Source organism: Electrona antarctica (genome assembly GCF_951216825.1).
Source record: "Electrona antarctica genome assembly, chromosome: 1".
In the NCBI taxonomy this organism is placed as follows: Eukaryota; Metazoa; Chordata; class Actinopteri; order Myctophiformes; family Myctophidae; genus Electrona; species Electrona antarctica.
Genome location: NC_136806.1, coordinates 37,141,625 through 37,158,937, shown reverse-complemented (window position 1 = coordinate 37,158,937; position 17,313 = coordinate 37,141,625). Strand labels below are relative to the sequence as shown.

The 17,313-nt window shown below is 41.2% G+C and overlaps 1 protein-coding gene across 2 annotated transcripts in view; it reads left to right on the top strand.

Annotated features, from left to right (window-relative positions):
- The window catches only part of abcb7 (ATP-binding cassette, sub-family B (MDR/TAP), member 7), a 53,598-nt gene extending 41,728 nt beyond the window's left edge, over nt 1-11,870 (top strand). For both annotated transcript variants that reach the window (XM_079504470.1, XM_079504469.1), the window contains exons 14-16: nt 2,655-2,758; nt 5,670-5,777; nt 9,925-11,870. In XM_079504470.1, coding sequence (XP_079360596.1) covers nt 2,655-2,758; nt 5,670-5,777; nt 9,925-10,143 — 431 coding nt within the window. In that variant the 3' untranslated portion in view covers nt 10,144-11,870. The remainder of the gene's footprint in view (nt 1-2,654; nt 2,759-5,669; nt 5,778-9,924) is intronic.
- The last annotated feature ends 5,443 nt before the right edge of the window (nt 11,871-17,313 follow it).

Here is a 17,313-nt window from a genome sequence, read left to right as displayed (position 1 = left end):
TAAAATGGGATATGATATGATGTAGAAGTAGAACAAACATGAAAGACAATAAGCAATAAATATAAGATTAAAAACGAATGAATTGGTATAAAAAAACAATGTATTTGGTCTGTATTGTATCCTGGTGTGATCCCTTGTTGGCGATCAATTATATAGTGTGAAAACCACAGCGATTGTATGACAGCCGATTTTCAGAAGCAGAGTTGTATGGTGTGAAAGGATCTGGTGACTTTAAAAGTCGTACAATGTGTAATGTGAAACCAGCGTGCAGCTGAATACGTGATGTTGTGGACTCAATAGGTGTTTTCCCAATCATCATGTTATTATCACCGGCTCGGAACCAGAATCTTCTCCGATCCCCCACACAGCGCCTCCGCTGCACTTCAGTTTCTACACCTAATGCAGGCAAACTCTGTGGCAATTCTGACGGATTTGAGAGACGGAAACATTTCTCTTTAAAAATATCATGCAGTGTTTTATTGTCAATTTCTATGTTGGTTTGTGAGCTATTCTTAGCAACATGTTGCCTGGCAGGCGTATTTAGCAAATTGGCTCCCAGCAATTCCTGCATTACTCATTTATCGGCCTTGTAAACACGCCATGGCGAGCACTTTGACTCAACATCCTAGACACAATTACCGACAGTAGAGGTTTTCTTCGTGTGAGTGATGTGATAGGAGGAAGAGGTATAATATTAAGAGATGACAGTCTTCTCATTAATTTATCTGCGGTGGTACGTGACTGCTGCTCGAGCGTTTGGTGCTGGAGGGTCAGCGCAGGGCCGTGCGAGCGTTTCACCGCACGTACCGCTCTCCGCTGTCAGTGGTATTTATATCTGTGCCAAACACCAGTTGCTTTCTAAAGTCATCGCTCAGCTCACATGTAATAAAGACCATGTCGAGGCTGAGTGGGAGAAATCTTTGTGGAAGAAATGGAGTCCGCAACACTGGCAGGAAAAACTCAGCTCCACTGAGGAAGAAGATCCCAGTGATCGAAACGTTGAATCAATAAACCAGTGGAGCTGAGTTTTTCCTACCAGTGTTGCAGACTCTTATTTCTTCCTCTTGTACTGCCATTTGTCCAGCACCTGGGCTAGAGTGGATGTGCATGCTCTACCTTTGTTAGAAATCTTTGTGCCCCCCTGCTTTTTTTTCTTCTTCTCACAATTAAGTGAAGTCCCTAGCTAAGGAGTATTGTTTGGCGAGCAGGACCCCTTTGTTTGAGCTAATTATGTTCTGAGGCAACCGGGTGCCTGAGAGGGAGCTGTCGAATAAATTGAATACTTTTATATATACTGTAGCTGGTGTAGCTCACTTTATCATTTAACATTCACAGACTAACGGCGGAGGAAACATGCTAGGCACCTGCTCATCGGGAGTTCAGTGTCTTGCTCAAGGACACTTTGGCACACAGCCAGGAGGAGCCAGAGATCGAATTGGAAACCTTCTGATTCCAAAACCACTCTACCTCCTGAGCCACTGCTGCCCACCTTGTATATCCATATTTACACTTTCATTGTTTGTAAATTAATGCCCTACTTCATCGTACAACAAACCCGCAATGTGTTGCTTTGTAGATCTGCTGTTTATGCTGATTTTGAAAGTGAATGTGGTTAAGTCTGTCTGTGTCTTTTTACCAATAAGACGCCTGAGGGCCCTAAAGGGCGAGGTCGCACTGAAACAACAGAGCTTCTTAATACGGGGCTCGCAGCGGCGTCCTCCGTGAGACTCTGGCGCCGCTTGTCAGCGGTCTCCTCCATGAGAGTGTGGAGGTTGCGCCTCTGGGGCAGATCGGCGTGTGCACGCATCCGCTTTGGTGACGGCAGACTGCTGTGCGAGTGCTGTCGCTTTGGCATGGCAACTTTGACCAAAAAATGCACAATGAAAAACGGGTATGGTCAGGGTTCATGGCCATATATAGCGTGCCTTCAGTGTAGAGGTTTTGATAATGTCAGACTGACATACTGTATGCGTGACCATATATGGAGATGTGATATCATGATGCGTGATCATATATGGAGATGTGATATCACGATGCGTGATCATATATGGAGATGTGATATCACGATGCGTGATCATATATGGAGATGTGATATCACGATGCGTGATCATATATGGAGATGTGATATCACGATGCGTGACCATATATGGAGATGTGATATCACGATGCGTGACCATATATGGAGATGTGATATCACGATGCGTGACCATATATGGAGATGTGATATCACGATGCGTGACCATATATGGAGAAGTGATATCACGATGCGTGACCATATATGGAGATGTGATATCACGATGCGTGATCATATATGGAGATGTGATATCACGATGCGTGATCATATATGGAGATGTGATATCACGATGCGTGATCATATATGGAGATGTGATATCACGATGCGTGACCGTATATGGAGGCGTGGGGTGACTGATGGACTGACGGGAAATGCAGGTTTCAAAGTAAATGCGACGTGCGGTCGCCATAAATATTTAACAAATGAAAAGTATTGACAAGAGCCTGGGACCTAATGATAACTACATTGGATTCATTGGAACCGTTTTGGACATGCAAGGTTTCCGCCCAACAGCGACAATACAGAAGGTTGAGGAACCCTTCCTAAGCTTGTTTAACTGTGCTGTTGGCGTTGTTTCCAGGAGGGGAGAAGCAGCGTGTGGCCATTGCTCGTGCCATACTGAAGGACCCACCCATTCTACTGTATGACGAGGCTACATCCTCCCTGGACTCTATTACAGAAGAGGTGAGCGTAATAGCGATTGAGCATGCGCACGCACATACACACACACACACACACACACAGTGCATTACTATACAGGAGGATATCCGCATGTTAGGATCTCGTCGTGATTTTATGACTGCCTTTTTTTGGGGGACATTTTTTGTCCAACAACACCTCATACAATGCATTGTGAGCTTGTACTGTATGCATAACCCAAACCATAAACCATACCTCTAATCTAACTCTAACCTGAACATTTTCCTAATTGTAAGCTCAACTCTTTTTAACCATAAAATAGGAAAATGGTCTTGGCCCTTACAAGTATAGTAATACAGGTACACACATGCTGACAGTGTGCTGTTCATGTAGGCTGCAAGCTTATATAGAACACAGACATACATTCAGTCATTCAAGTAATTCCACAAATCTCTTTGTTTCTTTCTCTCAGCATGATTAGCGCTTGGTGATTGGCTCAGGAATGAGCTCGTTTGTGTGGGCGTGTGGGTGCATGCGTGCACGCACGCGTACCCCACCCCCTGCCACCTGCCACCATTTCTCCCTTACCAAATCCCTAGTTGAGCGTAAAGCCCACAGTCTTTGTAAATGTTAACATTAACTAGAAAAAAGCAGCTCCTGGGGAAAGCTGCGTGGGCTCGCTGAAAACAACTGTAAAGCAAATTATGTTTATTTGGAGTAGAAAAGCATTTGGAGGAATGTACCCTCTTGTGCAGAAGAATATTAACAACTTGAACCCTAGCGTGCCTGTTCTGCGGGCAAAAATAGCTATCTAAAGTTCACAACACGTTTCAAGAATCACTTGTGTTTCAATAGAATCAGCGTTTCAATAGTGTTTCAATAAAATGAGTGTTTCAATAGAATCAGCTTTTAAGCAGAAATTTTGTAAATTGTAAATTTGCTTTTATCAATCTAAAAGCATAATTATGTTTAGTAGAAATATTTGCATACATTTGTGTGTATCTATTAAGTTAATAGAGAATTCTCTTAAGCATAGCTGTTGCTATGGAGTTGCTCAGGGTCAAACAGGTGGTTACTAGGGTGTAGTAGGCCATTGCTAATTTGCTAGGGTAAAAGGGGATGAACTCCCACTGCACTAGTGATTCCTACTGTACTCCAAAAAAAATAACCCCAGCATATTATTCTTGGTGAAACGTTCGCCAAAAATAGGCTATACGAGCTCTAGACTGGATATTTTTGCAAAAGAGATTTTGGTGTGGAGTGAAAAAAGAGCGTACCAAGTACAGTTTCAACTCGGGTATGTTTGTAGGAACCGTATAGAGGTATATTTAAGTGGTTAGTGGGACTGAGACGGTCATAGAGTTCTATTTCATCCTCCCATGGAAACTCAGGTGAAAATACTATGAAATAAAAAGGAATTCAGAGTCTTCATTCGCAAGTTTAGTATTTTCATATTGCCTCATTGTTGTCATAGCTTTTTATGTACACATTGGAACAGAGAGCAAACAACGACGTGAACGCACAAAGCCAGATATTTCTGAGCACTGTTTATTTAACCACATTACCTTAAGGGCTGATTTGATTTCATATATATCCTGTCATTCACATTTTTGCATCTTATTGTTTCAGATGAGTACTTTTTTAAGCATGATTTATAATATAAATTCTTTGTCATATTTCCTTTTTATGAATCTTTTATGATTTCTACGATTGTATTTGCCTGTGTGGTTCCAGTGTTATTCCCTAAAAAGATGTAATCATCAGCTTAAATCATGGCTTAACTTAAACACAAACTTAACTTGGATAAACTCCCCTGGCTGTCTCGGCCTTTGTCTGGCTCTCTGTGTGCTTTTGTGAAGTCTTTTGTCACATGTGTTCTGTCTTTACTGTTATTAGTATTTAATGTTGTGATTTATTACACTAATTCTAATAGCTCTTTCTTTTTCTTTTTTTTGTCATCAAAGTTTTTTAATGATTTTACAATAAAGCATACAAAATACACATGGCTTACACAAAAGAAAGAGACAAGAAAAACACAAAAAAAACAAAAAACAAAACTAGCAGTCACCCCTCCACATTCTGTTGTTGACAATAGTGATTATATCCGTAATGTATTACCAATTACAAATTGTTAATGCAACCATCCTTTAATATACAAATAAAAGTAGTCCCATATTTCATGGAACTTCCCTTTGACATTGTTCCTCCTGGCAATTGAGTATTCGAAGGATGCAGTTTCCGTCATAAGTTGAGTCCAGTCTGTGATCTCTGGCGTAACAGAGCTCTTCCAGTTTCTCAAAATCAACCTGGCTGCAGTAATAAGACCTGCAGTCACTAATGCATGTTGTGCCTTGGTGACCCCCTGTGGCAGCACTGTGCGATCACCCAAGAGACATAACCTACAGCATTCTGGTAGTATTAGCCCCATCCAGTCTCCAAGTTTCCCCAGTACCTCTTTCCAGAATGGTATAACCACAGGACATTCCCAAAAAGCATGTAAAAATGTACCATTTTCCCCTTTACATTTCCAACACCGTTTGTCTTCCACCAAGCCCATCCTAAACAGTTTCACAGGGGTATAGTAGAATCTATGTATAATTTTGTAATGTATAAATTTGCTTTTAATATCCCTAGTGGCCCACCCAACTTTGGAAATTATATTTGACCATTTCTCTTCACTTATTTCACATCCTAAATCCCTTTGCCATATTAATCTAAGATTTTCAGTCTTTGCACTTTGTAATTCCATTATATTTTTGTAAATTATTGAGGCCCTATGCATTGTTGGTGGCCAGTCAAAAATAGTTTTCCTAATAGCTCTTTCTAATAGTCTTCTGAGTTTAGTGTTTTAATGGACCACAGTGGAAACAAGCTCTGGCTTTTCTGTGATTTTATATCAAAAATGTATGGTGATTTGTTGTTTTTAATCTAAAGTATTATATTCCATTCTATTCAGCACATTCTGAGGTCGACGAAGGAGATGGTCAAAGACAGAACATCAGTGTTCATCGCCCACAGACTGTCCACCATTGTTGACGCTGATGAGATCATCGTCCTCGATCAGGTAAGAACCGTTTCATCTCATCAATCGTATCTCTGTCAGTGGGGAGTGTTGGGCGGGAGGAGTAGGCTCTACGTCCTCCCGGTGGGAGCTCCTCACTGGCAGTTCTCTTGGGGAGAGAAAAAAGGGGTAAAAAGCAAAGAGTACTCAGATTTTTTTGCTTAAGTAAAAGAATCAATGCCACAATATTAAAAAAAACTGTAAAAGAAAAAGTACTTCAAATTTTTAATTAAGTGCAGTACTTGGGTAAATGCACTTAGTTACTTCCCACCAGTGGTTCCAGTGTTAGCAGTGGCTTCATAAATGGCCAATTAAATGGCGGCTCAGGTTGGTCTGCTACAGAAGTATGCTGTGTTAATTACCGTTCCAATTTGGTGGCTGGTGTATTGATAGGAGTAATGGCCAGGGAACGTAGAAGCCAGGCTCAATTCCTGCCACTTGTCACTCACCTTTCTTCAACATACTGTGCGTGATGAAAACGCATTGTTGGCCACATCTCATCATTAACCCATTAAGACCTGAGTTAGATTCATTCTACAAAATACCTTCTAAATCAGTGGTTCTTAACGTTACGTGCCAAAGCCCCCCAAAGTATGTATTTGGCAGCGGACCCCCATTTGAATATTTTGTGTGCCAGTGGACACCCAGAAGAAAAGATCTGTGGAAAAGAAATGATCTAAATTATTTAAAACTAGTCCTCACCCGTTCGAATATATGAACACCAAATGATGTACAGTGTGCGTAATGTGATTTAATAGATGTATGTATTTTGAGGTGTAGGGTACTTAGTGTGGGGCTGGGGGAGAGAGTTGTTAACGGATGAGCTTGGGAAGTTGGGATGGGAACAAAATTAATATTATTATGCAGGTGAAGCATTCCCTGGGGGGGGGTTCTGTGTATTCCTCGAATTCACATAAGTCTGTCTCACACACACACACACACACACACAGTGGCCCGTCGTTGCCATAGAGTTATGTTATTGGTCCCGGCCGGCTCGTGTGGACACACACACACACACACACACACACACACCCGTCAGCGGACATCACACACACACACGTGTGTGCGCGACCCGTCGTTGCAAGACACACACCCGTGACCTGCTCCATTGATATGATTATACAGTATATCCTCCCTCCTAGTCCTCTCCTGCCTCGGCTCCCTTCTGCCTGCTTGCTCCCGTGAGGAGCAAGGGGGCTAGGACAGACAGACAGACATTCTCTTATTATTTATCAGATGCTTCAAACACTTGATTTTTCTAAAAGAAATTGCAGATATATATAAAATGACACCAATGCTTCCCGGTCTTAATGAGTTAAGTCACAAGAACAAAACAGGCCACTGTCAGCGAGGGCCAACGTGATGTTTCTCTTCATGAGAACTCATTAGAGCAGTCAGACGCGACTGCTCGCTGCAGTCAGATGGTTGGAGAGCGATGGTTGGTCTTGTTTGTCTCACTGACTAATAACTGTGCGCTGGGCCCGCTGCCCAGACACCCATGAATGCCTCGCCCCGGACTATAAACCAAACGCCTCGCCCCTTCAATGGCCGCCTTTTATTCAACGGCTGTGTGAAAGAAACGCCTCTCTACTGTATGTGCCGTTCAACTGTGCAGAGATGAGAGCAGAAATACAGCCAGGCAACTGTTGTCATGTTTTATTTTAAAACATGTGTCGAACGTACATCAGTGCCAGAAGCATCTTTGACACCAACGCTCAGCCATACAGAGAAAAAGCGGCGCGTGCGTTTGACCTCCACACAACAGTCCTCGATGCAGCGTTTATAATGCGACCTGTTCATCCGTCACAGAGTTGGATACGTGACAAAGTGAGCGGTGTCAAGTGCGATTTATGCTTAGTCGTGCATTGGTACGTCGCACACCGAAAATGGTGGATGTGCTTGTTTTCGGTGCAACTGTGAATCAAGCCTTGGTGGAGTGAGTGTCGCGCATCAGATGGCGGGGATCAGAGGGGGCGCGGCGAGAAGGCTTGTTTAGCGTGTGATGCGGCTGCAGCGGCACAGTGTTTGCTGGTGTCATGAGCGGAGGAATGCCTGGGGGGGGGGTGCTCATTAAAATAACGAGTGGTAGCGGTCACGTGCGTGACTCGTGCGAGCTAAAGATGACGCCGACACCTCTGCATGCGCTCCTGGGAGGTGGGGGAAGGGGGTGCCGTTATTTGTGTTTGACTGTGTGGGAGGTAAGCGGGTGCGTGTACGTGCATACATACGCGTGTTTGTGTGTATGTGTCTGCCTGTGCAGCCTGCATGTGTCCCATGTTTTTGCGTCAGAGAGAAGGGAACAGTTGTTGGGGAGGCGGCAGGGCCTCCATGACTCCACAGAGACTCAGACACACTGATCTGTGGTCAGAAAGACTACATGAACAGTAGTTCTCAAATATTTTCATGTCAAGGCCCCCCAAATTGTTATGCATTTGGCCACAGACCCACATCTGAAAAGATTTTTTGCCCGGGAGAAGAACATAATAGCTGATGTGACACATTTTGAGCTTGTAGACCTGCAATTTTTGAATAGCCGAAGTATAAAGTTGTGGGTAAACGGATTTGGAAGCTGTAACATTCCCTGAGGATACTGTAACATTTTCTGGGGTCCCTCTGGAACGCCCAAAACGACCCCTGGGACCTCACAAATGTGTTCATTCAATTCCATCTTCATTCCCTACTATAGTAATATACATATAGTAATACATAAAGTAATATATGAATATATTATAGTAATATTATATTACTATTATGAGTCTGGATGTAAACGTCAACTGATTGCAGTGATTGGTGGAGGCAATGATCAACCTTAGTGGTCAAGTGTATGCATCGTCCTGATATTATTTGGTTGTGGTTAATTTTCACGTTTTTTGTGACAGACATTTTATTTAAATTATTATTTTACGTAGCCTTCTCTTGTCTGACGAGACCCTTTCTTTTGATCAATGTATTGGTGTTTTTATTAATAAAATTATACATGCATTATATCATGACAATATATTTGTACATATCTGTCGAAAGGATCAAACACAAATCAATTGTGGTCCTTTGACTATAGATGTGTGTGTAAACTGAGTGCCAGGTGTTGGAGTGGGGGTAGCAGAGATTCAGAAAAAAGCCCTATTTTTGGGGCTAATTTACCTGAGGTCTAAATCATGACAGTTTTCTGAAAAACCTATGTTTCCATATCAGTGGTTCTCAAAGTTGTTCATGTCAAGGACCCCAGAAACTATATGTAATTGGCCAAGACCTCCATCTGAAAATATGTTAGTTGTTCCAGGGATCCCCCAGAAGCAAAGATTTGAGTTAAAAACGTTCACTCTGAAAGAATATATATTCAAAGATTTGCGCCACATTTTCACGATTTTTCAAAAATAGCTAAAGTATAACATAATGCTTAAAACACAAAGGGGTGCCCGGCCCGCCCAGAATGGGTTAAATATTCAATGGGTAATTATTTAGAAATTTCTAAGCAGAGCAGTCTGACGGGATGATTTAAATTTACTAGAGGAAATATTGACCGTGGCCCAGATGTGAATTTATGGAGATGTTTCTCTCCCCAGAGCTTTGATTTGACTCCTTTTTAATAGGGTCCGTGCTGACCTATGCTGGAAGTGGATACAATCTCCAGTGTTGTTGATACAATCGCCATCTTTACACATTATTGTTTTATTTTTTCAAAATGTATTTTATATATTTATTTAAATGTTTAACTTGATTTTCATAGTTGAAGTCAATGGCAGTGAGATCGGCCTAGACTATTGCTCAAATAAGAAGTCCTACGTCATAGATAGTGACAAGTGTATAGACAGCGGGCGTCACAGATCGGCATCATGAAGTCCAAGATCTCCTCATGGGGGGGGAAGCAAAATTCAGAACACGGGACATCCAAATGTAAAGTCACAGTTTCTGGACAAAAGAGCAGTCAAAAAGGAAAAAGTCTGCCCTCTGGATCAAGCTCCATAATAGTTGTTGTCATTGAATTGCACCACCTAAAGTGACATTTTCCAAGGCGTTGTTTTCAGCTTCCCCAGAAAGATGCAAATAGGTAATAACTCTAATTCTAAGCGCTCCTCCAGTCTCTCGTTTCCCCTCACAGCCCTTGACACTCATGCACTTCTTTGCTCTTCCTCTGTTCCTCTGTCCCCAGGGTCGAGTAGCGGAGCGCGGAGACCACGCCACACTCCTGGCCATGCCCGGCAGCCTGTACGCTGAGCTGTGGAACACCCAGAACAGTAAGATCCTCGCCGGCATCAGCAGGGCTGAGCCGCCCGCCGAACAACGCCTGTCCACCAAAGAGGAGGAGAGGAAGAAACTGCAGGGGGAGATCATGAACAGCGTGAAGGGCTGCGGAAACTGCTCCTGCTGAGAGGAGAGGAGGAGGAGCAATTAAGGAGGTCACCCCTTGTCCTGCTGTCGTTCTCCTGCTCCTCCGTCAGAGGCCAGCACTGGTCCGATTGCTCTGTGAGGATCATGAACACCGATACAATCCTCCTACTGAAGAGAGGTTTCAGGAGCGTATCCCTCAAACCACCAAGGTGCTCATAGAAGGGAATAATGTTCAGGAAAAAGGAAGAAAAAAATATATATAACCACAAAACAATGGTCCAGCCACTCAAAGTAGGTTTTAAAAGCAAAAGGCTTTTAATTAACTAGACTTGATACAAAATCAAAATGCGGTATTTAAATATCGTATTTATATATTTTTTGTTGTCTTTGTGGATATAACTTTTCCTTTTTCCCAACTCCTCCTCCTCCTCCTGGGAGCGGAGAGATGCCATTGGTCTCCAAGCGGAGAGAGGAGGGGTGAAAGCAGTCAGAGCCGGTGTGCCATTGGCTGACATCCAGGGGACTGTGCTTGTATATGTGACGACATACAAACTGCACAATCCCATCGTCTGTTAGCCTAAGTTTTTCTGATGATGCACTCGGACGCGCCTTTGCCACTTGAACCCTAGTGTTCCTGTTCTGGGAACATTCGGTGGAAATATTTAGCGTTACAGTGAAAACAGCAGGGACCCTAGTATAGAGCCCTGAGGGACTCCGGTCAAGTATATAGGGTTTAGGTGGTTAATTGGCTTTGGCAACAGTTGAGGCCGCACACACATAACCAGACACATGCCTTGGAGTTAACCTATGAATTATGTTGATTTGAATTTATTTTTTAAATTATTTTTCCATGTAATTTGAAAAAGGATGTATAAATGTTGAAATGACTATTTCAACATAAAACCAGCCTGTGTTTATTATTATAGATGCATATTAACTGTTTTAACTGCATTTGTTCCAGTAATGCCGTTTGTCACCAAGCTGCTTTTTCAGTCTTATTGGGTCACAGTCTATGCTTCCATTGTTAATAATATGCCCTGATAAAAGAATCACATTCAGTTCATAAGGTCTTACAGTACCGTGAGATGTGCAAGAAAAAGTGTGAATATTTGGCTTCAAAATGGCTTCCCGTGAGCCTGACTAATAACCCATGACGGGTCTAGTCTTCCCTGACAGTGACTTGAAGCTTTTAGGGCATAGTGCAGTTCATATCATTTATCTTTTATTTCTGGACTATTCTCATGGAAGCTTACAGTATGATGTTAATTTTAATAACATGGTCATTTTGATAAAACTGGTAATAAAGGAATGAAGAGTCTACACACTGGAAAGTGACTTGCTCCCAGTCAGTTCATTAATGTTTACCACTGACAGACTGTAGGGTCACTTTCCGGTGTCTGGGCTCTTAGTTATTTTCTTTTCCACATTATTGACCAGTGTGTCCTGCAGCTGGGCTTTTTCTGGAGGATGTACAAGCTTGTTAACATTATTTTGATAAAACAACCTTCTTTGACCTGAATACTCAGACCTAAGGTTGGATGTTATTATGTACAGTTTGAAATTGGAAGACTTAACTTGTCTGGAGATTGTAGTCGTTCTGATCAGGACTGTCACTATGGGGTTTGTATATGAAGAGAATCCATAGAAGATTAGCTTGTACAAAAATGTAAAAACTCTCATAGCGCTGTGTTCTGAGTGGAAACGTATATGTACGAGTGGCGTGCAGACAGAATTTTAAAATTAATAAAGATCAGTTCAATATTTTCAGATGTTTGTGAACTCCTCTAGTTTAATGTGTTGGCAGATAGGTGCCTAATTGCATTTTAGTTCAGTTTATAGGGCTTTCTCTCTCTCAGGTTAATACATTTTTAAATGCTCATTAACAGTTAAATTGTGCAAAAATAAAAACTGAACTAATTGGATGCATATTCATCAGAGCGTCGGTGCCCTGGGCTGGGAGCAGGGTGGCAGTTTGGTGCAGCAGGAGAACCCTGGACTGTTGATGAAAAGGAATTCAGTACGCCTCATCAACAGGCCATGGGAGTCTCATTGGGGCTTTGGTGTGTGTGTGTGCGTGTGCGCAATGCGCATGCATGCGTGCAAAATCCCTCTTATCACCTGTCCACTTTGCATAAGCTCCATGCGACCGTTGAAGCACCGGGAGAGCGTTTCTGAGGATTCCACATATTTCCAACGACGCCACACATGCAGTGTCATGCAGCTATGCTGTGATGCATCACAGAACGGACACATGCTGTATCTTGTGGTTCCAAATTGGAGTCCTTGAAGGGGTTCCAGGGGGTCCCCAGCCAAATTAGTTTAAGTAGCATCATAATCATTTCAACCACTTAAAAAGGGTAAGACCACTTTTGTAGAGGTTTGGGTTGTGTAGTTACCTTGCCATGATGTTACTCCAAATGTGGACAAGAAATCAAAAATAATTTCTCCAGTGATTAGAAATTGATAATTCAAAATATGCTCCTCATTGACTTACATTGTACGCTGAAACAGCTCTCAAAGTCACTCTTTTAGTACGTAAACAAACACAAACAAAGTTGTTTCAGACAATATAGAGCAACACCAAAACTCATGTGGTTTTATTTCTTCATAAAAATGTTAACTTCCTGTTGATTTGTCCATTTTTATTCAGAAGAAAACCCGGACTGGATCCATGGATCCGGATCCAGATCTTCATATAGTAAAATCAACAGGAAGTTACCATTTTTATGAAGAAATAAAACCACATGAGTTTTGGTGTTGCTCTATATTGTCTGAAACAACTTTGTTTGTGTTTGTTTACGTACTAAAAGAGTGACTTTGAGAGCTGTTTCAGCGTACAATGTAAGTCAATGAGGAGCATATTTTGAATTATCAATTTCTAATCACTGGAGAAATTATTTTTGATTTCTTGTCCACATTTGGAGTAACATCATGGCAAGGTAACTACACAACCCAAACCTCTACAAAAGTGGTCTTACCCTTTAAACTATAGTCCTATTTTGTACTTTTAGCTATTGAAAAATAGACAATCTCACAATCGCAACGGGTTGTGAGCTTGTAGATTGGCTATTTGAAATTGTGTGTGTGTGTGTGTGTGTGTGTGTGTGTGTGTGTGTGTGTGTGTGTGTGTGTGTGTGTGTGTGTGTGTGTGTGTGTGTGTGTGTGTGTGTGTGTGTGTGTGTGTGTGTGTGTGTGTGTGTGTGTGTGTGTGTGTGTGTGTGTGTGTGTGTGTGTGTGTGTGTGTGTGTGTGTGTGTGTGTGTATAATCTTGAAAAACATTTGAATAATTGAGAAATGTTTTAACAGTAACACAATTTCCCCTTCTGGAGGTCCCTGGCACAAACGATGGGGGGTCCGTTGCCAAATACGTATATATTGTCAGTGGTGGAAAAAGTACTCAAAAGTAAAAGTATCAATACTGCAATGTAGATATACTCCGTTACAAGTAGAAGTCCCGTATTCAAAATGTACTCAAGTAAAAGTATCGGAATCAAAATATCCTTTTTTTTTTAAGACTTTTTGTTTTATGCTTTTGTTTTTTTGTATTAATAGTTACAGTGAAGATGGACAGGAAAGAGGGAGAGAGAGAGAAGGGGAGAGATGCAGCAAAGGTCATGAACGGGACTCGAACAGACCACACGCTGTCAGGCCAGAGCCTATATGTGGCATGCGCCTGGACCACTAGGCCAGCGGGTGCCCCTGGAATCAAAATATACTTAAAGCACTAAAAGTAAAAGTACTTATATTGCAGAATGTCCCATTTCACAAGATCAAAACGTGTACAAAATCTTTTGAAAATAGACTATCTACAAGGTCAGTGTATCGCATCGCGACACATTGAGCTTGTAGATCTGCTATTTTCAAATGGTCAAAATGTATATAGGGTTGCAGTGGTTACTGTAGATTTTCTAGTCAAAATTTTAAATCTCCAAAGTAACTAGTAATTAAAGTGTTCAAATAATTGTAGTAGATTTAATGTAAAGATTATTGGAAATTGGAAATACTAGTAGTACAATAGTACAAATACCTCAACACTGTACTTGAGTAAATGTACACCACTGCATATTTGCATATTGTCCTTGACATGAAAATGTTTGAGAACAAATGCTGTATGGTATAGCAACAAGGACAAGCCATGAACACGCCAGACATATTTTCCTTACGAGACTCACATTAAAGATGTGAGATCTAAAGAGTGATCGTTTGTATTAGGGGCCAGCTCTCCTGCTGTGGTCCATATTAAAGGATGCTATTAGAGGCCTTTGTGTGGCGTTCTGCATTATGCTGCAAGGAAAGCAGGGAGACGGGTTCCTCATTACCACCCTGTACAAACCCAGGCACAAACCGGAACCATATAAAACAGTATTTTCATTTTACTGATTCGTGAATCAGTAATAACTAGAACATATCTATGTTCCTGTTTCTACTGCTAACAAATGGTTTTGCCTAACTTAAACTCCATGAATCCTAAGGTCCCCAATCTGGGCATGTCATAATAACTGCATGGCGAACAAGAATTCGGTATAAAAGGCAGATCTACAAGCTTGTTTTGATTGATTGTATACTTTATTAGCACGATTATTAAGGTACAGGTAGTACAGATGTCAAAGGTTATGCTAAAAGGATAACGCAAAAAGCCCCACACAAAAACAATATACCAAACATATTGGAATAAAGCTCATTAGAGTCTCATGCAGGAGGTAGGCCTGTAACTCACGGCATAACGTATCGTATAACGTATATTGAGGACAAATGGTTCTCAATCTCAACCAGAGGGTTCCAGGTGGTCCCCAGCTAAATGATGGGGAGTTGGTAACCAGATGGACCCTTATAGATCTTTAACTCTTGAGAGTGAATGAAACCAAATGAACCCGTATTCATTCTACACACTCAAGAGTTACATGATTGTTACACATCTGAATTATGTAATTTTCAAGAAGTCTACACCATTGGAGAATGTAGAAGAATTGTTATATATATTGATCAACGTTTGCCTATTATCTCTCCTATGGTATAGGCTAACACAAATCTCATCAAATGGTGGTCCGTGGCCAAATACTGAATAAATAATGGACCTTGATGTGAAAAAGGTAGTAGTAGAGGGACACAATGAGGGGGCTTAGCATAGACCCCTGGGGTACCCTGGTCAACAAAGTAGATATTAACCGTACAATTTCCTTGGCATCCACTTTGAAGACTTACTACCACAGACAGACTCCAGTCTGGGGTTGAAACGTGAAAACCGTGTCCTGTACGCAGTCACTGGTGCCAAACATAATCACCGTGATTTTTATGTCCTATGAATAATTAGCGCCAAACCTATGAAGAGACAGCGGCTGAATATTATTGGGAGTCGCTAATGAATAGGCTCGTAATCTGCTCCAAGGTTTAGATTAAAGGGATGACATTAACATGGAGTCATCAGCCCAGACATCTAACGCATGGAAAGAGAATCCAAGCAGCGATCATCTAGCTCTGGCTCCTTCCAATTCCTTTTAAGCAGAGCATTATCAAAGTACACTTTAATCTATAATGTGTGGCTTCTGAGGTGGTGGTGGGCGCTTGTTCTCTCTCCTTATATACTGTACATCCTTTTGTTGTGGTCTGTTTCAATTTATAATAATGCAATGCTTTATAAGAAAAATGTTTTTCCTTTGTTGTTTTTTCCATGTGTGCAGTGTACCCTTCAGCATGACATTTTAAGCGCATGCAGAGACACAAGCTGGAACAAGGTAGATGAAATGGGTTTCATATTTTTGCACTAATATATGCCAAACTCTATTATGCAGAACTTATTAGGTTGGATTCCACAGATCCTTTATAGGACTGTTCAGAATCGGGAAATGAGTTTTGGCTCACGATGTGATACGTATCACGATACTTGGGTCACGATAGGATTGTATCGCGATATATTGCGATGCGATACATATTGCCATTTATATTGAGATTAATCACTGGAAGGCTAACTAGCAGTAGTACAGCGACATCTAGAGGAGCGGAGCAGTTTAAACATTTTTTTATACATATTTTGTTTTTATTTTCAATTTTTCCGTGTTAATTTTGTTGAAGATTAAGACTAAAAGACTAAGGTTTTTCCATATTTACTCATCTAAGACTAGACTAGACTAAACCATTTCAGAAGACTAAGACTAAATGGTGTGTTATTCAAAACACTGGACTTGCTTTCTATACATGAGAAGAGAGTTTCTTCCCCTCAAAGTATGGCAATTCTACGACCTGGAGTATCGATACAGTATTTGGAAATAAAATATCGCGATATATTGCCATATCGATTATATTGCCCATCTCTATTTATTTGTAATGCTCGCCGATTGAAAGCCCACTTTCAACCTTGCTACTTGCTGAAGTCAAATCATAGAACACACATTTTTCATACACAAAATAATATGAATGCAAGGAAGTGGTTATAAATTATAATACACTATAACAACCAGAGAATTGTTGCCGGGGTGGTCGTGCTGACAACGTGAGTGGTTCAGTGCCCAGCATTGGCTGCTGGGTTATTGTGTGGGTGAAAAGGTTCTCTAACTCCCTGCTGTCTGCTTGTATACATCCATGTGTGTCTCTGATGTCACAGACAGAACTGACGTCATAGACTGGACTCCAAGTACTATGATAATGGGTACAGACAGCAGTTTAATGCTCTTTTTACCACTTAAGGCCTAATTTTAAAATGTTGAAAGCAAAAAAGCAATATTAAATAAAATGCACAGTATCAACTCAACATTTTGCCTATAATGACATGTCCGAAATAGGATTAAAGTTACTGTAAGTATTTTTGGTCATATTTTACTCGAAACGTTTCTTATTATTATTATTTTTTTTTTACTTTGTAGCAGTATATCATTGCTGTGGGGCAGGAAAACTCATATCTCCATATTTAAAGGTTTCTTTTTGTAAATTAAAGCCCTGCTTAATTACCATATACTACAGTGTCATTCAAAAATAGTAAAAATAGCTGATCTACAAACTACAAGCTCACAAATAATTAACGCATCGCATTGCGACAGTTTTGGACATACAATACACGGTTTCTACGATATCCAAATTCTGGCCCCAAAGAGAACAAACCTAAAGAATAAAAGGAAGGTTGGTCACACTCTGTAGCTCCTTAAGTGTCATTTTAAGAGTTCATCCAACCATGACGCTTTGGAGCCCACACTCCTCTTTAAACTAAAGTACCAAACAC